Here is a 24,899-nt window from a genome sequence, read left to right as displayed (position 1 = left end):
ATTTCTTACATTTATAAAACATTAGTTTTTGAAGTTTTATGATTCAGGTATCTGGCTACTAGATTTTAATGATGAGCTCATTCATTTGTAAATACAAGATATTCAGCCTTGTTATAAAAAGTAGCAATTGAACCTTTAAAACATATAAATAAAATTTGTCAAAGGCAATTTGCACCAATGACTATCTGATTTATTTCTGATCACTTTGAAACACTTTGTACCCTGGATTCAAGCATTTGGCACATCAGAATTCTTACATATCTTGAAGGTCTGGATTTCCTTCTGTTAAGTTATTTCCATTCTTTTTCAGGGAATTGGCCCTGTTAAAGGACAAGGCTGATGGGGGAATGAATTACAATAAGAGAAATCTGCCTACCCTATAGATCTCTATTTATCTTGCCTTTTTAAAAGTTACTCTTATACTTAGAAAGGTTTATTTTTTTATTGTTATTCTTATTCCTTTAAAATACATAACCTGGCTGGGAGTTTAGCTCAGTGGCATAAGTGCCTGCCTGGCAATCGCAAGGTCATGAGTTTGATCCTTGGTACTGAAAAAAGAGAAAAAGAAAAAAAAAAAAAAAGATGTGTTGAGTACTAGAGTATGTAATGTAATCCATGCTTCCTAAAGTCAGTTTCCTTCTGTCTTTTGCATCCTCCTTTACAATGTATTCTCAATAATACTGTCTTTCTTTGCATTGATGATACTTAAGTATGCTTAAACTTCTACTTACTTTGCCATCATTGACCAGCCCCCTCCCAGGCGAGAGAGATAAGACAGATCTTTCTACTTGCCTTTTTCCTCTCATTTGTGTAAATTATATCATTTGTTCATTTCATTGTTTTTTCATTTTTTATTAGTGTAAGTGCATAGTGATTACATTCATCATGGGGAATATATATACTTCATTCTTTTACCTGAATCTCCATCTTGGATTTGTGCTTAAAATTCTCCTGTCGTTTTTGAATGTCTTTTAGTAGGTTTCTCAAAAAGCATATTCATATGAATATACAATATTTCTTGAATTTTCTCACATTGTCAAAACTGTAACCTTTGTATTTGAAAATCCTTTTTTTTTTTTTTTTTTTTTCCTAGTTTTGGGACAAACCCACAGTCTCACATGTGTTAAGCAAGTACCATGCACCAGTGAGCTATATCCCCAGACTACATATTTGAAAATTCTAGAACTCTTGAAGTGTTTGTTTCTGGGTGTTTTGTGTTTAAAAGTTTCTGTGGAAAAGTCTGTTGCCAGCTTGAATTTTTCCCCCTATATAAGTAATTTGATTATTTGTTAAGCTGCCCAAAGTTCTAAAGTCTAAAAATTTTACTAGGATTTTCTCAATGCTGACTATTCTTGCTCATGTTTGCCTGGAACAAGATATGCTATTTCAGTTCGTACACTGAAGTCTTTCACTTAGCAAGTTTGCAGCGTTTATGTTTAAATGTTTTTCTTTATCGTTTTGCTTTTGTTCTTTCATCTTTCACATTATGTATTTATTGGCTCTTGTTTGTCTGTGTTTTACATGTACTGTTTTTCTTTCTAGCTATTTAAAAAATAATACCACCATCATTTTTTGATACTGGAGATTGAACTCAGGGCATTTACACTTAAGCAACCTTCCCAATCTGCTTTTTTTGAGATAGAGTTTTACTAAGTTTTCTAGGCTAGCTCCAATTTGTGAATCTTGAGATCATGTCCTTATTAATTTTGGTGTAGTGAGGTATAGTTTAATCTAAGAAATGGGTAATATTTCTTTAGTCATTCTGACAACAAAGATACTATTTGTGCAAACTCATTATTTTATAAGCATTATTGTTTCATCTTCAAATAAACTAATGCTATTTAAAATAAAATTTTGTATCAGTATTTCTATGTCCATTTCTCCATTTCTGCTCCATTTGTTTTATGTTTCTTAGACTATCTGCCCTCCATCATGTTTTTGTTTTTTGTATAATCCAATCTCTTTACCATTCTTGCATTGTTAAACTGCCATCCTGTGGAAATTTGAAATGGTGTGTCTGTGTATGTGTGTTACAGGGGATTGAATCCAGGGCCTTTGCACTGTGTTATATTACTTTCCCTTTGTAAATCTTTTATTTTGAGACAGTGTTTCACTAAGTTGCCTAGACTGGGCTCAAACTTGTAGTCATCCTGCCTCTGCCTCTCAGAGTGCTGAGATTACAGAAGTGCTCCACCATGTCTGACAGGATGGATTTTAAAAATGCTCATCAAACCTGTCTCTTTAGTGATTTGGTAAATCATAGAAACTTTCAAAATCACAGCATTAGCAAAACAGTTCTGTGCTTATGAACATTTTATTCTTCCTCAAAGCAATTTAATGGAATACAGAGGTCAAGGCTGGGGATTTAGCTCAGCGGCATAAGCCCCTGCCTTGCAAGCAGGCGGTTGTGAATTCGATCCCCAGTAACAATTAAAAAAAAAAGAAATTCAGAGGTCATGATTTGACTACTGTTATGGCAAGTTGGAACTGAGCACCTTGCTTCCTGCCATTGCTTCCATTTAATTGTATTGAAAAGTGTTTCCTTGAAATGAAACAGAAGTCTACTGAAACCCAAGATGTGGCTAAATCCTGCCTCTTACTTAATCTCTTATGATTTTTTTCATTCTCTTTCTAAGCTTTGGTGTCATCCCAAGCACTCCTCTGGCCATCCATACACCACTGATGCCAAACCAAAGCATTGACGTCTCCCTGCCTCTCAACACCTTGGGCCCAGTCATGAAGATGGAACCTTTAAATAACTTGCAGGTTAGAATTTTACTTCACTTGGGTAGTATTAGTCAGTATCATGCCTAAATTTTATTTGTATGGAAAAGAACCAACACTTCAGTAATAGTTCATTTTCCATTACTGTAACAAAATACCTGAGGCTCAGTGTTTCATAGAGAAAATATGCTTATTTTGCTCACAGTTTTTAGATATTCAAGAGCTTGGTGCAGCCCTTTGGTTGGTTCTGGTGAGAGCCTCTGTGGCTCATTCAGTTGGCCAATGGCATCATGACAGGAGCATGTGTGATATGGAAAGTTCATAATGATAAGATAGGAAGTCAGAGTGCAGGGAAGGACTGGTCTTACTCTTTTTTTTTTTTTTTTTGGTCTTTTTCGTTTTTATCGGTACCAGGGATCGAACTCACAACTGCCTGCTTGCAAGGCAGGTGCTTATGCCGCTGAGCTAAATCCCCAGCCCCGTCCCACAAGAACTTAATGTCCTCCAACGACAGTACCCCCAGTAACTTAACCACCTCCTGTTAGGCCATTTATCCACCTCAGGGCCAACACATAAGCCATTGGGGAAAATCATAGTTCGCTCGCTCTCTGTCTCTCTCTCTCTCTCTCTCTCTGTTATATTAGAGTTGGTCATGAACTACAATTTGAAATATGTAGAAAAGAGTTGTGTTTTTAAGGAAAACAGAAGTGATACAGTCACATAAAGAATTGTTCTTTTTATCATTAAACATTTAGAAAGGTTTTTCTTAAGTTCTTATTTACAAAATTTTTCCGTTAAGACTTCCATTGAAAAGTTTAAGTGCAATTTATATGAGAATAAATTTCAGAGGAAATTTATGTGGAGGTTACTTTGAACATTGAATCACTAGGTAATTTGGATTTCACTGTGCCTGTCAGCACATATCTGCGATAAGTGAAACAGCATGTTAGAGGAAATAAAGAACAGCTTTATCAGATCTTCAAAAGCCTGTTGATTTTGAAAACGTTGAATTTTTTAAAAATGCTTCAGTATTAGCTTTGAATTTCATCCATTTTTCATGAATCCTGAATTCTCTTTGAAAACAATAAAATCTTCTGACGTTGAAGCAGCATGAAACAGAATGGCAATCATATGCTGAAACTGAGGTACCCTGGAGGAATATTGGTACAGTGTAGACCCTAGAGATTGCGGTTCTAACGTTCAAAGGACACAAGAGAGAACCTTGGAGCACACTAAGATGGGGAACTGGAAAAATGTTTCTGATATCCCAAGAAAGTGACAAGAAAGAATATTCCTCTATTCTGAGCAGAGTTTTGAGTGACCTTTTGTAAGAAAGCCTCTTGTGTGCTGCACGTGAATACATAGTCCTAAATCCACATGTATATGAGCTATGTAAATGCAGTAGTCTCCAAATCAGTAAGTCAGGTACTGTTAGTCCAGGACTGGTGAAACCTAGGATACTTGGCAGAAAAAAATGGAAAGCAGACCTTTAGCAGCTAAAATCTGGAACTTTTAAATTAAAAAAAAAAAAATCTCCGCTGAAAATAAGCTCATAGTTTAACAACAAAAAGGAGAAACTACACGGTGCAGGTCAGTCAGAAGACACACCAAAGAGGAATGTTAGATGCATCTGTCAGCGTATATCTGTGATCCCACCTCTACCTAGAAATTGAGATGATAAAGCAATCTGAGTGAGACTATGAAATATATTTTAAATGAAAAATATCAACCTTCCATTTTCTATTCAAAACAGGTGGGAACCTCATTGCTCAATCTATCTAAATGCCACTGTGAGATACTAGTATTGAGGTGAGATAGCAACAGTAAAATGACATGGAGTTAAAAGTGCCTGTTCTGAGTAATGTAATTACCATTGTGCCAGGTTTGTTTACCGGCTCATTAGCTTATTGTCACAGTAGTTGACTGCTGCTTTTTTCAGCAAAGAAAATAATGATTTAGAGAGTCACAATTTAGGTTGACTTAGCAAGAAAAATAAAGCCAGGGTTACTTTGCAGGTGGAGCTGGCTGTTACTCTGGGAATGATGTGTTGAGGGGCTTTTCCACCTCAAGATCATGAAGCAGCTAACCCAGATCTCTGTTCTCTTTTCTTGAAATCTAACCTCCCTCCCACTGACCCATGGAGACTCAAGGATAGTATCTGAGGACAGTTAGCATGCATGCAAGAATGTTTTACTTCAGCAGTAGAAAAGGGAATTCGGGTCACAAACCAGGACAAACTTTCTGCTTTTAGAAGGAAAGGACAGCTATTCCTCATTCAACGACCTGTTTAATGACTGTTTGGATTTACAGCCCATCTTTACGGTTCTGTACATCTTGATAGAATCTCAATGTCTTATTTTTGTAGAATACACTTTGTTTATGCAGCACTGTAATTTTTGATGATTGTACTGTACCATACTATGTTTTAGTGCTGCATGTAAGAGTTATGCAAAGTCATCAGATTGGAGTTTCTTTTGACCATCTCTTTGTTCTGAATATTGTAATGTGCATACTATATATAATTCCTCATGTAGTGACCAATTCATTTAGCAGCCTAGTTACAGTAACATAATGCAGTCATTAAGTGAGGAATGTCTAAACAAATGCTAGTTTATTTCCTATTTGCATATCTCTTTCACCAAGTCCCAGTAGAAACCCTCCCAAGAGAAGTTGAATCTTAGTACAAACCCTTCTCTCAAAAGTACTAATATGGCATTAGGAACAGCAAGTTATAATTTTCACATACCTGATGATGTAAAAATCAAACTTAAGGGCTGGGGATTTAGCTCAGCGGCATAAGCACCTGCTTGCAAGCAGGCAGTCGTGAGTTTGATCCCCGATACCGATTTAAAAAAAAAAAAATCAAACTTAAAATTTTCCTATCTCTAGTCAGCTACTTGATTCTTCTTCATTGCTTTTCTTCCTTCAGAAATGTTAATTGTAGCTTTCTGATTAATTCAGCATTTCCTAAGAGCTAAACAAAAGTTGAAAAGGGGTACTGTTTTCTCCTATGAGCAGCTGTACTTAATGTTTGCTGGTGGAACTTGAAATTAATGGCTAGCTTGTAATGTGTGAGTACTTTGGAGTTCAGCTTCCATTCTGCCCTTGTCCCCATAAGAACAAGAATCAGAACTTAATCCCAACCAGCTTAAACCATTAGATCTAGATAAAGCTAGGTAAAGATTTCCTAGAATTTAAATATATTTGCATAATATTTTGATTCAAGAACTCATGTAGAAAATTAGTATTTTCCTAAGACTTTTATTAAACCATAAAGTCAAAAAGAAAAGAAATATTTGGGAGCTGAGAAAATGAAGTTTTGAATACCTTGAAAATTTTTGCTGTTTTGACTAATTTTATATCAATGTATAGAACAAATCTGTTGTCAAATTATAGTACTGATAAAAGAAACCTTCATTGAAATCCTCATTACACAAGATGAAGTGAAAGTCTAAGGTAAGAGGATCACAAGTTCAAAACTGGCCTGGACAACTTAGCAAGACCCTGTCTCCAGCTGAAAAGGACAATGGATACAGTTCAGCGATAGATGCCCCCACGTTCAATCCTCAGTGCTGGGGGTAGGGGTGCTCATTAAATTTACTGGCTTATAGTCTATAACATTATTTAGAATTAAAGATACCATTCTTTCATAAAATGTGAGCTACATCTGCCTCAGTGATAGGGCTATATACCTACTAAAGATCTGAACCTAGAAAAAAGTTTTTATTGTATTCATTTGATTATAAAAGCTTTTGTGGGGCCAGGGATGTAGCTCAGTGGTGGAGCATACATGAGGAATCTGGGTTTCATCCTGGGCACCATCGAATAAAACACCTTTGCTGGACATGTAGTGCACGCCTGTCATGTCAGCACTTGAGAGGTTGAACCAGGAGGATTCCCATTAGTTCAGGGGCAGCCTAGGCTACACAGTGAGTTTGAGGCCACCTGAACTGTATAGTAATAACATGACCCTGGTCCCAAAAAAACAAGAAAAACACCTTTGTAAATCCAACTTACAGAGTAAAGTTAAACTTGGTCCCACTAGGAACTTGTCTTGAGTTTATTTATATCATACAATTAAATTCCTAAAAGTTTGTTCCCTGTATTTAATTTTAAAAAACTTTTACAAACTTCCAGATGAATTTTTTCCTACATGAGTTAAAATGACTCTGATGTATTTTACATCTCAGTTCTGTTAGTTGCTCAGAAACATTTTTTCTGTATACATTTTTTTTTTTTGACCGGGGATTGAACTCATGACCTCGTGCTTGCCAGGCAAGCACTTACACCACTAAGCTAAATCCCCGGCCCTTATATACTCTTTTCAAAAATCGTTGTTTCGAGACAAGCCCTTGCTAATTGTCCGTGCTGGGCTTGAACTTGAGATCCTGCTGCCTCCACCTTCCAGGGAGTTGTTATTACAGGTACACCACTACACTCAACTCTGATACACTTTTTTTTGGTGCTGGGTATCGAACTCATGATTGCCAGACAGGCACTTATGCTGCTGAGCTAAACACCCCCAGCCAAAACTTTTAACTTGACAGTTAACAAGTGACTGCTTCTTCAAGTGGTGTTTGCAAGAAGACCATGAACTTAGGACCTATTATGTATTCAGTCCTAGAGCAGTGTTCATGGGCTCTGCATAGACACTGCAAAATCCCCATAGCTGCTCAGCTTTCTTTTTCACTGAGCTATAGACTCTCAAAGGAACGTTGATAGCATCATTCTTGCAAGTTAATGTTTACCAGGGTTGCAAAGGCACAGTTTAAAGAGTCAACTAGTTCTACAGTTAAGAAAAACTGTACCCAGCCTTCTCTTTCCAACATGGCCCAAATATCTTTGTCCACAGAGATAATCTCTTGCCTGTTTTAGTTGATTCTTTTGATATTTAGCTCTCTATCCCTAAATAACTTGGAATTTGCTTAAATTTGTGTCCAGTGTTTACAGTATTATAATAATGTATATTCTTCAAAGCTGAGCCATATAGTAAGATACGATTTTTCCCCATAAAATATTTTTAAATAATTGGAGTCTCCTTTTGTTTGTTTGTGTTCTTAAGTGTAATTCAATCCCAAATTCTGTTGATATTAGACCCTTGAAAATATTTGTCACTTTTCCTGTTTTGAAGTTTGTCTGAACTGATTTTCTTGAATACCTGGAACATAGCTATCGTCTTAGGATGGTTTCCTTTTATCATCACCTTGGGGATTCATTCTCTTGATCTCTTTCCTGAATTGGGGCTCCTATTAATATTTTCCTTTTCTTGGTTTACTCTCTTATTTTAATGAAATATATCTCCTAGTAATTTCCTGAGAACAAGAAAATAAAATTGTTAGATACCATTTGTTTTTAGTCTCCTTGATTTATTTCATCTTCACATGTGTTTGATGGTTTTTGAATAATAAAACTCTAGATTAGAAATCATTTTCATCTCATCTGAAACCATTCAGAATCTTTACCTTTTTCTGTGCCGTTTCTTTTTCAGTGAAAGCTTGTATAGTCTACCCATTTTCATAGCCTTATTCCACATTATTTTGAAATAATTTCAAGATACTAGTATTGCTCATCTGTACATATTTCAGTACATATGTTATGGTTTAGATAGAGAATGACCAAGAAAGGCCTCCTTTGATCACAGGAACGAGGCTTTTGGAAGGCGAATGTGAATGTGAAGTTGGGAAGAGGGACCTGGTTGGAAGAGACAGGTTGAGGTTGAGGCTTGACCTGGAAGTGTTTTTCTCCTCCCTTCTCTCTGCTTTAGGTCATAGTGACCTAGGCAGGTTTCCTCTGACCATGGACTGAAAACATGAGACAAAAGAAACCTTTCCTCCTTTAAGTTGTGAATGTGGGGTGTTTCGTTGCAGTTACAAAGAACATTTGGGGACAAACTTTCAAACAGGAAACAGGGTATTTTTTTTTTAATAGCCACAATAACTATTCTCATCCCTTAAAAAATTACCAAGATGGTTTCTCTTACATGAGAAAACAAATTATATAAATTGGGAAAGAAGGCTGGAGAGTTTCTAGTATTAGTGGACATAAATTCACTTAATCTACTACCTTGCAGCTATGTCTGGTGTCTATTTTTAAGTGCCATCCACTTTATCTTCTCTGAAAGAATTGATCTTTATTTTCGTATAGGAGCTGGAAAGGGTGACCATGTCAGATAGTACCTAGCAATATGGAATGAGGCCAAGGACATGGGACTCTTTATGCCATCTTCACCCTCTTTTTTTTCTCTCACTTTTTTTCTTACTGAAAAGGAAGGTGGTTGCTGGGAAGCGAGCCCAGGGCTTTCTATAATCTAGGCAGGCTATATCCCCACCCCAGGCTCTCTTTTAATGCTCTTCTCCGTGTAATAGTAGAGGTGCTGCCATTCCTAAACCTTTGAGAATTATGTGGTATTATTGATAATGTGTGTTTTCCAGCTCCAAAGATTTTGTTGCTATCATATCTTTTTTCTTTTTGTCTTTATGAATCCATGGCTTTTAAATTTTTTTCCTTCAATTATGTCAGTTTCTTTCAAAAGAGAGGAAACATTTAAATGTGATTTTCAGTCTCCTATTATCTTCTTAAAAAGTATTTCCTTTCTTCTGTACTACTGTATAAAGGAATCTAGAGGTGAACCTATGGATAAAGAATTGACTTTTTTCTACTACACTTTTTGTTATCTTTATCTCTTTAAATTTTTTAAACCGCATATAAACACTGTTGAGTAAATGGCTATTAGAGAAAAGAAATAGACATCACTTTTAATAGCTCTTCTAGAATAAGGCAATATTTATGAGTTCCATTTATTTAATCTTTGAATATTTAAGCAGAGTACTAAAGGCACTAGCTACAAAAGACACAATTTTCCAGTCCTGGTTATTGATACTTTTAAGATCTTTGTCAGCCAAAAGGGTCTTTGCTAATCTAAGGCCCTGAGGAAATTCTGCCTGTTATTCCTACTTTGCAGGCCCAGCCTATGAGACAATCAGTTACAGATGGTGCTTGTCTTTGATATTTCATATTTTACATGTGTCCATTCACACTCAGAAAACCCACAGCTGTAGCTATTGTACCAGAAAAACTGGTAAATGTTTCCAAACGGAAGACCTTTCAGCAGCTTGCATCAAATGAAGCAGGCCAGTTTGGCATTTGCTGACTTCTCTTGGCTATTGTGAAATTCAAACAAGTTCAGCGTTAAAACCTCTTTCGGTCTACAGCTGAGTACTGTAAACTCTGATTGTGTTTATGGTACCACAGTGCTTGTAAAATGGTGTGTATTACATGCACTACACAGATTTCCAGCTCGGGCCATACTGCAGATAATCCTTGGAGACCTCTGCAAGCAATATGTAGGGAAAGGGAGTCTGAATTGTGACAGAGTCAAACATTTCACTACCAAAGAAAAGAAAGAAATACTATTTTTCTGTTTCAAGTTTGATGTATGTCTCACGTCAAATTAGCACTATACACATCCTTTAATGTCATATGGGAAATTTAGGTACCTTATGTATTAACACCTCTTATCCTTTTTGTCAAAATGACTTAGGCTTTGGCTGGGAATGTAACTGGGTGGTAGAGCACTTACCTAGCATAGTTACACCATGAATTCAATCCCTAGTCTAAAAAAAAGAAAGAGTAACAGAAATTTTACTAAGCAGTCTCTTCCAGCTTTCTTTAACCAGTGCTCAACTACTGTTTTCTAAACTCTTTTAGAAATCTGTTTATTAATAGCAACTGCCCTAACTACACATCAGCAATAGACAAGAACTCTATAATCTGATGGATCAGAAATCTATCCTCAGTAACAAGAACCATTATTTCTTAATCCCAGAATTCAATTCTCAGAACACCAGACCAGTTCCTAAAGGCCTATGAGATGGCATTACTCAAGGAACAGAAAAGCCCATGCAACCAGCAGGGCCTCTTTCTGTCCCTTATATCTTACCCACGCTCTCTGCTCTTAGAACCAGTAGTACTCACACTCGGGATAAGGCAGGCTAACTCCTACCCAGAACTATGCTAAACCAATCAGTGGACTGATATAGTAATCAACACACATTTGATCCCAGGATCACACACTCCAGATCCAGCCACTTCTAAAAAGCCCCAACCATGACTGCCTGAGGCTTTGGGGGGACATCTAGACACAAGCTATATAACAAGTATCACAGATCAGAATATATATATATGCAAAAAGAGGTTATATAATACATTTGCTTTAAGTTTCTTGTGTATTTTGTCTAACATGTATAACTTCTAAAAAGTGAGAAAGCTACTTGGAGCACTATAAAAGCACTATTCCTTGGCATTATTTTCTCTTGACCTTTGATTCTTTGCAGGGCACACAGCTGCCAGTAACATAGGAATGATCCTCTTAGAGTTGTGAAATTTGTTTTACCTCTTGTTATACATTGCCCTGTTTTCCTCACCAGTCTGGAATAATTTACATTAATAGTTTCCTAAATGGATAAGCCAGAAGTCCTAATAGTAGTCTTACCTGGCCTTATCTGACCCAGCCGTGCTTTCATCTCTCCCCTTACCACACTGAACCCACCTGCTACTCTTTCCTTTGCTGTTACCGTGCTGGCCATAAGTACATTGTTACCTCAGAGACTTCCAGTTAAATGTTTTCCCTGTCTGAAATGTGCCCCGTGCCCCAGTCTGCATATCTGCATGGCTTACTTACTTCCTTTGGGTCTTTGCCAAAATAATGCCTCTTACTACGTCCTCATTTTACACCAAAATACTCTATCCCACTTACCCTTTCTCTCCTCTGGTACCTTTCACATTTTGAGTCCTATTTGGTTTATTATTCATATTCCTGCTGCTCTCTCGTTAGAGCAAACCCTAAAAGGGCAGCAGTGTTTGTATATTTTTTTCTCATTGCTATTTCCCCATACCTAAAATAATGCCACGCATGTAATAGGTGATTAATAAATGCTTGCTGAATGAGCTTTTTTTGTTTTCATTTATGGAAGTATTTAATAATATTTGTGTGTGTGTGTGTGTGTGTGTGTGTCTGTCTGTCTGTCTGTCTGTCCCCCGTTCTCCCCCCCCCCCCCCCCCGCCCCGTGGTTTTTTGAGATTAAGGTCTTGCTGTGTAGCCCAGGCTGGCCTCCAACTCACAGCGATTCTCTTGTATCAGCCTGCTGAGTGCTGGGATTACAGGGTGTACCACCCTGCCCAGCATAAATCTCATTCTTGAACCAAACTGAACAGGACCAATTCTTTATTTTCATAGAGTATCCCTAACTAATTAATTATCTCTGCTTGTGGCTCTTGGTAGTCTTAGAGCCTTTCCGATGAGACTAACTCAGTGTGTTTTCCCTGGATAGGAGTGTTCTCAATCCCAAATTCAAACTGAGTACTACAGTCACAAATTCATTTTTTTCCACATAAGTACAGCAAACATTAGAAACCATTACTGTCTTTTTCTTTAATGTTCATCAATATTAGCATATTAATTAATTCTGTTATGTACTGATATGTTCAGTCATACTTTATCTGATGATATAGCTGATTCTGTTGATGATAACAAGAAACAGCACAGTGACCATGGTAGAACTCCTTATACAGCAGTTTTATATGTCTTTTTAGTTTTATGTGTCCATAGGAAAATGTTTAGTTCTGTCCTGCTTCGTTCTGTTTCTCCCTCAAATATAGAAAGGATAGAAATACATGTTAAGACTCATGCTTGCGGAAAACCTATAAATGGTTTATGAGAATTGATCTTATGACACATGATGAAATGAACAAATACTTTGAAGAAAAGAAAGGGGCACTGCAGTACCTGGTGCTGATTCCGGAGTGTTATGATGTGAAATCCAGCAATATTATTAATCTTTGTTCAGAAAGATTTTAATCTAATAAATTTGGTTAAGTCTCAACATAAATGAAGATATGGATAAATGCGTACATGTCTTAAGTGTATAGGATTGATAGCCATATTACTTAGTTTTTGTCGGATAGTTGAACAAAACTGTTTGTAGTCTCCCTGGTTGAATTCTCATTTATATGTTCCACTTTTGTGTCTTGAACAACTATTTATGGGGGGGACAATATGTATACATCAACTAGTGATTTATTACTGTTTATTTCTTTTCTTTGAAAGTATATACTATTTCTGCCCATTTTGTTTTGTTTTGTCTTTCTTTAAATAAATTAGCATATTAAATCAGATATATATATCCCAAAAACCTAAGATTGTTTTGCAAGTAAATTTGGAAGCTATAGGTCATAAATGAAGAAAAGATAACGTGTTCTCATTCTTTCATTCTCCCTTCTCTTTCTCTCTTTCTTTCTCTAGATGCTGGGTATAAAACCTAGGGCCTCATGAACAAGCCCTCAACCACTGAGCTACATCCCTAGCTCACAAAAATAACTAACTAGATACATAGAGATAAAGTAGACGGAAAGATAGATACATATCTTGAGGCAAACTTTAAAAGGAAAGCCAAAAGTGATATTTTGCCAAGGGATATTTATTTTGTCTCATTGCTCAATTCTTTGCTTTAAGAAAATGGGTTTTTTGTCTGTTTTTTTTTGTTTTGTTTTGTTTTGTTTTGTTTTTGTAACACTCAAAATAGTTTAATTTTTGCCTTTAAAAGAAAAAAAAGTTTCACACTAAAGGTAATTGCAAAGCTCTAAAGCTTTCCAATTCCAGGGTTTTGTTTTGTTTTGTTTGCTTGCCAACAGAAAGTTAAACTTTCCACATGGTGTGATTATAAATTAAGAGATAAGGAGTAAAAAAGTTGAGATTCCTAAGCGGAAACTCACTTAGGGACCACGTTGTCACCTCTCTAACTGTCCATGTGTGTTGAGTCTTTGAGGATTTGAATTTAGCCTGAACAGCTACATTTCTGAGACTTCACTAATGGCTTTGGGTAGACTACTTTTCATGTTGTACTTGAGAATTGATTGCATTGAAATAAGAATTACAGGCCCAGATTTTAGTAGTTCTACTCTACTGTGATTTGGACTTTTCCCAGTGGACAACCCAGAAGTTTATCATTCTGATTTACTCCTGCCCAAATCAGAATTTTGACAGTTTAATCTAAGAGTCTTTTAAACTAATGTACATCCATTCCACCTAAAAATCTTAATCTTCTCTTTGGTGTTCTGAAATGTAATTTGCATATTTTCTCTTTCATGGTCTAAATTGTCTGAGAGTTTGCTGAGCTTAAGTAAATCTCTTGGCAAGATGAGGATTGCAAATACTATTGTCACAGAATTTGAGTCTCAGTATCTTGGGTTCTGCTCACCTCCTCTTAAAACAAGGCCTACTAAAAGAGATTGACCCTTATGATCTTGGGTTTTTAAAGGCCAGTAATTATTGGTGCTACTGGAGGACTTAGAATTTTAGAGATCATCTGAGAGTCTGCTCACTGCTTTTCTTTCTGGTTCTGAGAGCTACTTAAACAGAGAAACTTGAAATGCTGAAATGCATGTTATTGCCCACAGGGTATACATGCAACCACTGTTTCTATTGGGAGGAGCACAACTTGTCAAGTATTTCCTATTAAGGGTTCCACTGTCACATACTGTTAACAATGAACAGTGATAAAACATGTCTTAAGAATAAATAAGTATGGCTTTAACCTAGAATGAACAGCAGGTTGGCACTGTTTCAAGGGCTGCTCTGCAGTCTTGTAAATCCACCTGATTTATTAAGTGGACTAAGAATATAGAAAGAAGGTTCTTATTTTAATCTTAGCTTTAAAATTGAATCAAAGATGACATTTAAGTTGAAATGCAAATAGCAGCCAGGCGTGTTATTATCTGCTACTCAGGAGGCAGGAAGATCACAAATTTGAGGGTAGCTTGGGCAACTTGGCAAGACTCTGTTTAAAACAAATTTAAATGTAATTAATATCAGAAGGAAAATATATTGATTTATATTTTCTGTGAAGGGTTTCATGAATATTTTAAACTATATAATCATATTGTCAAACATTGTAGATAGCCTTTATGTTTTGTCAGGGTATGTGAAAGAATTCTTAGATAATTTATTAGTCAATAGGTTTTGAAATGGAACACAATATTTCACTACAAAGTGGAAGACATTTTTGGCATTGACAAGGAATGCAGAACTACAGGTGGATTTATTTCTAATAACTACCAGAAAGGGCCACTTCTGCTTGAGTCTTAACTGACATATATCATACAGTTGGAGTCAGTGCCATTAAAAACCTGTCACTCAGAGCCGTTCCCCTAAGATCTGTTGACTAGGTTCTGGTACTTAAAAAACACATCTGAATCATCATTCCTCAGAGAACTAGAGATGGTTGGCGTCACCGCCTGGTCCTAACTTGGACCAGCCTGCAAATAATCTTTCCAAAAGCTAAATGTAGAGGAAGAATAGAAGAAAAATACCCTTCCAAGACTTGGAAAGGTCACGAGTGACGTCATGGCAGAATAGATGATACAGACTCAAAGGTGAGTGCTGTCCTGCTGGACATGCTTCTTGTGATGATTCTTCTTTGCTTACCTGTGGGTAAAAGTGTGGTGAGAGCCTTCATTTGCCCAAGTTCAGACTGAATTCATCTCAGAACCTTTTAATAGTACTTTGGAGTACACTGGAACAAGATTAGAATATTAATTTAGCTGTTCGTCTCCAGCTGTGTCACCATAGAGGCTGCAGCTCCTGCACAGCTTCCCATGCTTTGGAAGGGAACTAATTGCTAGGTACAGGCCAATGCTGACAGGCTGCTCTTACCCTAAAAGCCACTGAAAATAACTTTTAAAAAACATTATTATTATTATTATTATTACTAGCACTCATAGCCTGCTTTTGTATTTCAGAGTGCCTTCTAGTCATTTCTTTGCTCTTCCTGTTGATGCTCCTAGAGGCCTATTAATACTGTAATGGCCACACGTTGCACCTGGCACATCAGAGGAGCAGAGGGCTAGGTGATCTGCTTTTTTGGTACCATCTCTGATCTGCGTTGGGCATTCTCAGGGCAGGAACTGAGGTGTGTCTTCTGTTTTTTGCTCATTGAAACCATTTCCATTAACAGTTTTAAATATCTGTGTACAATGTTGTGGCTTTTATACTTTAAAACCACAGCTTACAGTTGGAAGTGTCTTTTACATAGTGTGCACACACAATGTATTTGTAACACTGAAATGGAAAATATTTTTGCTCATAAAATGCACTGTATTTTTTCTTTTTTATTCTTTAATGGCTGTTTCAACTCACTCAGTTTCTGCCCTGCTTCCAAATGGGAAATGGGCCCAGGGCCTTTGTTTTTGGAAACAGGATCTCACTGAGTTACTGTGGCTAACTTGAACTTGCCATCCTCCTGCCTTAACCTCCCAGAGAGCTCTGATTGTGGATCACCATGCTGGGCCTTAATTAAATCAATTTTAAGAACCACAAATTTGACAGAACCCACCATGCTAAGGATACTTGAAGCTAAAGAATGTGCAAGTCACATTTTCCTGGAGCATCACTGTACTTACAGTTAAAGGGATAAGCATAGGCTGCTTCATACTAAACACCAGTCCTGAACTTTCTCCTGCTTCCTCCCCAGTATGTGTCCATAGTCTCCTTTGCCATCAAGGAAGGAGTGGATACTAGAAAAATGAGAAGTGCAGTCTTTTTAAAACCTTGTCTAAACTGAAAAGGGATCAAAAATCTTTTGAATGCTATATTTTATAATAATTCTTATTCAGCTTATTCTTTGCCAATGACTGTCCTAAAAACTGAAAATCCTGTAGTAACAGACAAAAATCGCTTCTTTCATGGAATTTGTATTCTGCTAGAAGAGAGGTTCATTGCACTGGGACAAGCAGTAAACCAATAAATAATATTTTTTAAAAAGTCAGATAGTAGTGAGGGTAGAATACAAAAAAAAAATTAGGACATGTATTCCTAGGGTTGGAGGTTGCATGATGCCATTTTATAAATACAGTAAAATCATGAAAGGTCTGACAGAGAAGATAATGTTTGATTAAAGCAAAGACCTAAAGGTACAACGACTGAGCCATGCAAAGAAAAAACATTTCAGACAAAAGAAGTAGCAAAAACCCATGAAGGAGGAGCATGCCTGGCTATGCAAGGAACAGCAGCAGGCTCCTGTGGCTGGAGCGGAGCTGGCAGTGGGGAGAAGGAGCAGCACATAAATCAGAGAGGTGCTAGGCGACTCTTTATTTTTGGTGTTATTCTGAGTAAAATGGGAGGTCAGTAGACATTTGAGCAGAGAAGTATTATGAGCTGACCTACATTTTACTATCATTCTGCCTGAAAACTGAACAGAAGAGACAAAGATAGCCACTACATCCTGGTAAAAGGAACAGTTCAACAGAAAGGGATTAACAGTTTTAAATATCTGTGTACAAAAAAAGGAAAAATACTGTACTTAAAACAACAGATAGAACCCAAAACAAGTATAGTAAGGGACTTCAGTACCTCACTCTCAAAGTTAGGTCAACCAGATTTTTCTTTTAAATTAATAAAGCAACATCAGAGGTAAACCACACCATTGAATACGTGAACTTAACAGACATTTAAGAGTGTTTAATCCATCAACAGAATACATATTTTTCCCAACAGCACATAGAATTTTTTCCAAAATAGATGGTATCTTAAACCATAAAGAAAGCATACTTGAATAAATACAAAAGAATTAAAATAATCCTATGCATACTGTTGGATCGTAGTAGAATGAAGCTGAAAATCAACAGCAAAAGATGAAATCTACACAAATAAATGGAGATTAAATAGGACATTATTGAATAATCCATGAATCACAGAAGCTAGGAAAGAAATTTAAAAATTCCTAGAATCAAGTGACAGTGGCAACACAAAATACAAAAACCTATGGGACATGATGAAAGCAGTTTTAAGAAAGAAAGTTACAGCTGTAAATGTATACACAAAAAGAATAGAGTGATCCAGGTGAATAATCAATGTTGCATCTCAGAGTCCTAGAAAGACAAGAATAATATAAATCTGAAACTAATAGAAATTATAAAGAACAGAGCAGAAGTTAATGAAACTGGGATTAATAAAACAATACAAAGCATAGATAACTCAAAGGAAAGGATGGGAAGATAATCTGAGGATAGAGGAGACAAGAGGGAGGAGAAGGGAAATAAAAAGTATCAAAATACAATCTACATATTGGGGCTGGGGATTTAGCTCAGTGGCATAAGTGCCTGCCTTGCAAGCAGGCAGTCGTGAGTTCGATCCCTGGTACCGATAAAAAGGAAAAAGACAAAAACAAAAAAAAACAATCTGCATATTGACCATTGCTTCCAGATGAATGTATTTACTGTGTGTCACAAACATACTAATAAAATTGAGCAAAAGTTTTTTAAAAAGTTCTGGCTACTGTGTTGAGAATGGACTGGAAAACTAGGTGTTGTAAAAGGGTTTTGCAGGTGATAGGTAAAGACATATGCCAGAAGTAAGGAGACATTAAAAGGGTTTGTAGTGTTCTATGCACTGAGTCTGGTGAGGCAGCAAGAGGTTCTATTTGGGGATGGCTTACAGAGGTCAAGAGTTTGATTTTGGACATGTTCCTTTTGAGCTGTCTGTTAGTTATCGAAGTGAAGATATTACCTAGGCAGATACATATAGGAAATTTTTTATTTCCCATAGGCAAGCTAGGTGGGCGTAATGTTAAAGCTCTTAGAAAGTCACTATCCACCCTCTCTAGATCATTTCTTCTATTCCGAACCTGTTGTGATAGTGGAGTTTAAAATATAACAAGCACACATCTGTAATTGTGGCTTCCTGGGAGGCTGAAACAAAAGGATCTCAAGTTTAAGGCCAGCCTGGGCAACATTATAAAACCCCCCCATCTCAAAAACGAAAGCAAGGAACTCCCTCATTGCCATTCCTGGTTTTTCTTAATCAATATAAGACCAATTCAATTTTTTTTAAAAGAGTATTCAACATTAAAATTGGATATTTGAACTGATTTTATGCTGTGTTTTCCCATGGTTCTTATTTTGCCTAGATACTCAAAGAATGATAGACATATTTTTGGTGAATCTAGCATTCTTTAGATTCTGATCCACTGAATATGTTATTCTCCCTTAGGGGGTAGATGCAGTAGTATTTTAGCTCAGTGATTCAAAATAAATACCTTCACGTCATCCCATTCCCTATCCCTGCCTCTTTGAGAATCTATGTGCCGAATGAGAAATGTTCTTGATGGAATAATGTTTTACATATGAGTGAGGTAAAGGGAGGAAAAATTGTGAAACTATTATTTCATTCTGTTTATTTACCATCTTCTCCTTAATTTTAATTTTGTGATTATATTTTGAACCAGACAGACAATATTCTGATGAACTGAAGACAGCCCATGTCTCACAGTTTCACTGTGTTGTGGTTGAGCCTGATATATATCAGTTATTCTCTGCTGTCAGAGAAGGGCATACACTGGATGCTAAGAGAAAGGGTTAGAGTTTTCCAAGAACTTTTGAGACTAAACTGAATCTTAAGGTTAAGTAATTATTTTCCACACAGGCAAAGCTTATGAAAGATGTATGAAGCAGAAAAAACACCAGACTTAAAAAAAGGAAAAGGCATAGAGCTTTGAGTTCCAGTATGAGAGGAATAAGAAGTAATTTTGATATGATTAAGACGAAGGAATAGTTTGCAGAGGTATCGCTCCAAGAGAGTCATATATTTTTTATAACAGTAGTACTACACTTGAATATGTTTTAAGATTTCAGGTAAATTTAATTGGTTATCCTTAATTGTGAAAAATTCTCAGTAAAAAGGAAAAGAGAGGGACAGGGATTTAGTTCAGTGGTATAAGCACCTGCCTGGCAAGCTTGAGGTTGTGAGTTCAATCCCCAATAATAAAACAAAAGGAAAAGAGAGCTGAGAGTAGTGGCACCTGCCTGTAATTCTAATAACTATAGGAGGCTGAGGCAAAGATCATAAGTCTAAGTCTAGACTGGGCAACTCAAAGACTTACCACACCCCATCTCAAAATTTAAAATGGCTAGGTCTGCAGTTCAGTACAAAAGCTCTGGGTTCAATCCCAATACTGCCCTCCCCTCTCCCCCTGAAAAAGTAAAATAGGAGATAGTAAAAGCAGAGGGAGTTTACCTTTGTTGAACAGTTGCTGTAGTATTTGTTGGATTTAGGCACTGTTCTATATACTTTGCAAATATTAATTCATTATCCTTGTAACAGCTTCATGAATTGAATACTGTTGTGGTCTCCTTTTCACAGACAGGAAACTGATCTGAGTACTACTTGCCTCAAGCCGCAACAGCCAGCAAGCCTCAAATGGGAATTTGAAATCAGATATTCTGACTTTTAAGACTGCTTTGAACATCTATGTCTGCTGTCTCTAGTTAGAGTGTCCCTTTCTCAAGAAATTAGACCAGAGCAAAAGTCCTGTGGTAGTCTTCAGGCTGTCTTGAAATCAATGAAATTATATGACGAAATGTTGTCCTGGCTTTCATTTGTTTGAGGACCTGGAAGGCAGATGGTTTAGCAGCATCTCTGACTTGAAAGAACATTTCCTGGCTTTTCCATTGTTAAAAGGCACTGATCAGGATAGAAGAACAGGGTGTTTATGGGGTCATTCAGGCTTCCTCTGCAACATTGTTCTATTTATTTATCTGATTCGTCTTCCTAGGTACTTTTCCCAAAATACTCAAGCCAGTTGCCTAGTTTAGAAATGATGAGTCTTTCTTAGAGATTGAGTCCCTGGCACCTGTTTTGAAAAACCTATCTAGATGATTCTGATAGGTTCTTTAGTTAAGAACCACTCTACCCTGGAGGATGAAGAACCTTTTCTCTACCTCTCCTTAATATCTCAAATGCTTAGGACAAGGTAAACATTAATAAATAATAATGGATGGGACATTTTGAAGTACGGCTGCTTTGTATTCAAAGATGAGACACAATGGGGCATGATTTCAGCTCCTAGGGAGGCTGAAGGAGGACAGGTTCAAGCCCAGCTTGGCCAATTTAGCAAGGTTCTGTCTCAAAATAAAAAACTAAAAAAGGCTAGAAATGTAGGTCAGTGGTAGAGCACCCCTGAATTCAGTCCTCAACACCATGAGAGGAAAAAATGATTAGTCATTAGTAATCAGTCACTCACATTTCACAAGATACCTCAATATGAACCATGACTGGCCCACTCCAACTCCCCAGCTTTCATTGCTAAACGTGCTTTACAGAGCCTGGTGCTTCACTATTTGATTGTTGCCCTTATTTGAAATATGAACTCTCATCTCTAATTCACCTGCTGAGTACCAGATAAATTAGAAAATACCTCTTTCTCAGAAGCCCAGAGCTGGTATAAATGTTTGAAAGTAGCACTCTGCTGCATCTTAAAGCATGTCTGAAGTCCTTTCCTGACATTAGATACTCTGCTGTCTTTCTGCGAATCTTGCTTTCAGTGTTTTAGACATTGGGCTTTGTTACATAGATTAGAAACTCCTAGTTTTATAATTGAAAGGTTAAGAGCACAAGCTACTAGGAAGCTAATTGGAAGGATTCTTCAGGGAGAGGTCAGAAAGACCGTATCAGCGAGACATAACCAAATAATTATGGAGGAGAAAGGAAAGATACTGTTTCAATCAGAAAAAGTAGTTAAGAATAAAAGTGAAAGTATTTCAGAATCTACAAGTATTTCAGAAAGATTATGTTCAGATCTGATAGCCAAATTTTGATGGGGAAGTAGGTATACAATTGAAGCCCTGACATTTTCCATTAAAAAAAAAAAAGAGTAGAGAAGGAATAGTGATACTAAACAAGCACTTTTTTCTTATGTTTTTAGAGCAAAATAAGACAAAATAGTTGCTGATCACAAAACTTGCCCAGAGAGCTGTTTTTGCTGCAGTGTTGAAGCATGGGTAGGAAAGTCCTGGTGACAGAAACCAGTGGGTGGTGATAGTTTAGACAAGTTCTCCCTCTTCTGTGTATATGGGTGTTATAAGCTGTGCAGTAGAATCTGCCGACTTCTAAATCATGCCAATGAGAGTGTGCCAATCAGTATTGCCCCAAATAAAAATACCTAATACAGCATTTTTAAAAGCAGCATACTCTGAATTAAGAGGTCATGTAAAATCACAACCCAAGAGTGGATATTATGAGAAAACTAATTTCTTGACTTGCCTAGAAGGCTTTCATTTCTTACAGTCATCTGGTTGACCAGTGTTTAACCCAACAAGCTTTTTAGATAGAACCTAGGAGACAAGATTTTATAAGAGAAGCTGGGTGTGGTGGTGCATACCTATAATCCCAGCACTCAGGAGGCAGAGGCAGGAGTATTGTTGCAAGTTCGAGACCAGTTTGAGCTAAAAAGTGAACTCAAGGCCAGCCTGAACTGCATATTGAGATCCTATCTCAAAAAGACAAAAAAAAAAAAAAATTTTTTTTTTTGTAAAAGAAAAAACGTTAAAACTTGTATCAAAAAAAAGTATACAGGAATTATGACACTAGTAATTACAGAAGAAAATATATCATCTAGGTTTAGGATCTCACTGAGGTGAATTTGAACCCTGATTCTGTAACCTTGGATGTTACTTTGTCAGTGTGAACATCAGTTTCTGCATCTGTAAAATGAAAAGGGAATAACAGCTACTTTGTTTGGAATAGTTATAGAAATAGAAATAATATCATTAGTAGGTACTTAGTAAGCAGCCTAATGTTAATAATCATAGAAACTGTCAGCTAAAAACATTTTATTCATAGAAACAGGCGGGTACAGTATTCTGGGTGTAGGAGTTGTGCCTTGAAGACAGCCTTCCTGGAGAAGGTTGGATTACAGGTGGGCACACTTCTGCCAGTGGAGAAAGGAAGGAGGTGCCTTCGCTGTACAGGCTGGCATAGCTGTTGAAGAGGCCTGCACCGACTGAAAGAAAATCAGGAGATGGATTTCTAGACACACGCTGTTCGTTCCCTCCTACCTGGCCTCCTAGGCTGTCCTCATTTTCCCTTGTTGCTTTCTTGCCAGGTGGCTGTTAAAAACAATATTGATGTCTTCTACTTTAGTTGCCTCATCCCACTCAATGTGCTTTTTGTAGAAGATGGCAAAATGGGTAAGTGTGTCCTCCTATCTTTCTGCTAAATATACCTCTGCCCTTCCTCTGAGTGTCAGGAGGATCACAACCCAGAGGCACAAGTTATTTTAAGGTTAAAAAAAAAATGGAGTACAAATATTCTAAATTCCTAATAATTGCTCATTTATCTGTCTGAGTCTCAGTGGCTTTTTGTTGTTCTGCCATTAGTCTCTAAATTATCCTGCCCATTATCTGAGTAATCCAATCAAATCTTATCCCAAGATACAGAGTAAGAGGTTTGGAGACAGAAAGGTATGCATTTGAATCTTAGCTCTGCTATTTATTAGCTGTGTGGCTCCAGGCAAGATGGTTAACTTTTCTATTTCATTTTCCAAGTTTGCACAACAGAAATAGTTTTTATAATGAGTTAATGAGGTAAGGTGTATAAATTTAGCCCTTAACCCCATACTAGGTTCAAACTGACTCAAGAATTCAGTAATTTATAATAAACCATTAGTACTTCCACATATACTTGGGCATTTCTCCTTTATTTATGAAATCCCCTCCAATAAAACTAACTTACTGTTAAGTTGTATTGGCATTTAATTGATCTGCACAGTAGCTTTTGGATCAGAACAGATGACATTATTTATGAGGAAATTAAAGCTCAGTAAGATCACCGGGCTGACCCACTATCACTCAGATAGGAAAACAAGAGAGCCAAAACCAAAAGCAGACTCTTTTCCATTGCATCTTAGTGCTATTGATATGGAACTAATTGACCTGCAGGATGTAACACCTGGGCCCAGCTAAAAACTGTTCTCCAGTTCCACTAGCTGTATTGCAAGAGCCAGCATACAGGAGAAGTGGTGCAAGGCATCAGAAATGAAAATACTAACAGATTATACACATCTGCCCTTTCCCTGTGCTTCCCCTCACAGAGCGCCAAGTCTTCCTGGCAACATGGAAGGACATTCCCAATGAAAATGAACTCCAGTTTCAGATTAAGGAATGTCATTTAAATGCTGGTGAGTAATAACTAAATTTCACCTTCATCTTAGTAAATCAACTAGATGTTTGAAGATTTTATCTTTCCTTTACCTACCACCTCTTTCCACATCTGACATGTTTCCAGTGAATGTATGCAAACTTCTCTTTAAAAGCTTAGGATATTTGATTTGTAAGGTATTCAGTTATACGCGTGATGACAGTTATAAAACAAACTGAAGTGCATCTGCCTGCGCAGTGCTTCAATGGTTGAAGATGTGTTAATAATTGAAAGCACCTGCCAGTTTGGGCTCCAAAGTGAGCTCAAGGCCAGCCTGAACGAAAGGTAGTTGTCCTTCTGAGATCCTGTATTTAGAATCCTACTTATGAGGAAAGAATAGGTCATGATTGACTATCCTGGGTGATAGCTTTGTGGTTTGTTTTGGTTTTGGTTTGGTTTGGTTTTGGGGAGTTGTTTTGTTTGTTTGTTTGCTTTGTTTTTTGTAGGTTCCCTCCATCTTGGAACTGCCTTTTTTTCAACTTTGCTGTGATGACACTAACCTCTTTAGTCACCATTAGGAATCTCCAGACTCTTTGGTGGCTTAATTTATTACTATTATTATAGGAACCTAAAAAGGGGTAACCCAAGAGAATAAACAATAGCGGCTGTCATCTCTAAGGCTTTGTTTCACGGGAATGTTCCTGTTCTAGCTTTTGTATCAGACACACACATTTGCACACACATTTCGAGGTTAGGATAGACTTTCTGACTTTGAGTGAAAGCAAGCCTTGATGCTTGGGCAGCACCTCCTCCTTCCTCATTCACCCAGTGTGTCCTCCTGCATTGATGGCTCTCACAGAGGTCTTTCAGCACACTGTCATCTTCCCGTTGCAGTTGGAGCAGAGCACTGGAGCAAGAGACAATATGACAGTGCAGAAAGACACAGAAAAACTGCGCATGCTGCCTTCTGATTTTTGGAGGTTTTTGTTTGGTTGGTTTGCAGTTTTTGTTTTTGTCTTTGTTTTTGGTTTGTTTTGTTTTTGAGGTGGGATCTTGCTGTGCAGTTCAGTCTAGCATTAAATTCAGTCTGTTGCCCAGTTCCACTTGAACTTGTGGCAGTCTCCTGCCTCAGCCTCTCAAGTGCTGGAATTGCAGATGTGCGCAAACCTTGCCTGACCTCACATACTGTCTTCTCATTCCAACATTTTGT

At 37.2% G+C, this 24,899-nt stretch overlaps 1 protein-coding gene across 3 annotated transcripts in view; it reads left to right on the top strand.

Annotated features, from left to right (window-relative positions):
• The window catches only part of Ap2b1 (adaptor related protein complex 2 subunit beta 1), a 105,303-nt gene that overhangs the window by 68,252 nt on the left and 12,152 nt on the right, over positions 1 to 24,899 (top strand). For all 3 annotated transcript variants that reach the window (XM_003469598.5, XM_003469599.5, XM_005003516.4), the window contains 3 exons: positions 2,637 to 2,766; positions 22,656 to 22,740; positions 23,643 to 23,729. In XM_003469598.5, coding sequence (XP_003469646.1) covers positions 2,637 to 2,766; positions 22,656 to 22,740; positions 23,643 to 23,729 — 302 coding nt within the window. The remainder of the gene's footprint in view (positions 1 to 2,636; positions 2,767 to 22,655; positions 22,741 to 23,642; positions 23,730 to 24,899) is intronic.

The sequence above is a fragment of the Cavia porcellus genome, unplaced genomic scaffold, assembly GCF_034190915.1.
Source record: "Cavia porcellus strain 051 isolate PalLab524CR breed Dunkin Hartley unplaced genomic scaffold, mCavPor4.1 scaffold_6, whole genome shotgun sequence".
Classification (NCBI taxonomy): domain Eukaryota; kingdom Metazoa; phylum Chordata; class Mammalia; order Rodentia; family Caviidae; genus Cavia; species Cavia porcellus.
This window is presented reverse-complemented; position numbering and strand designations above follow the sequence as displayed.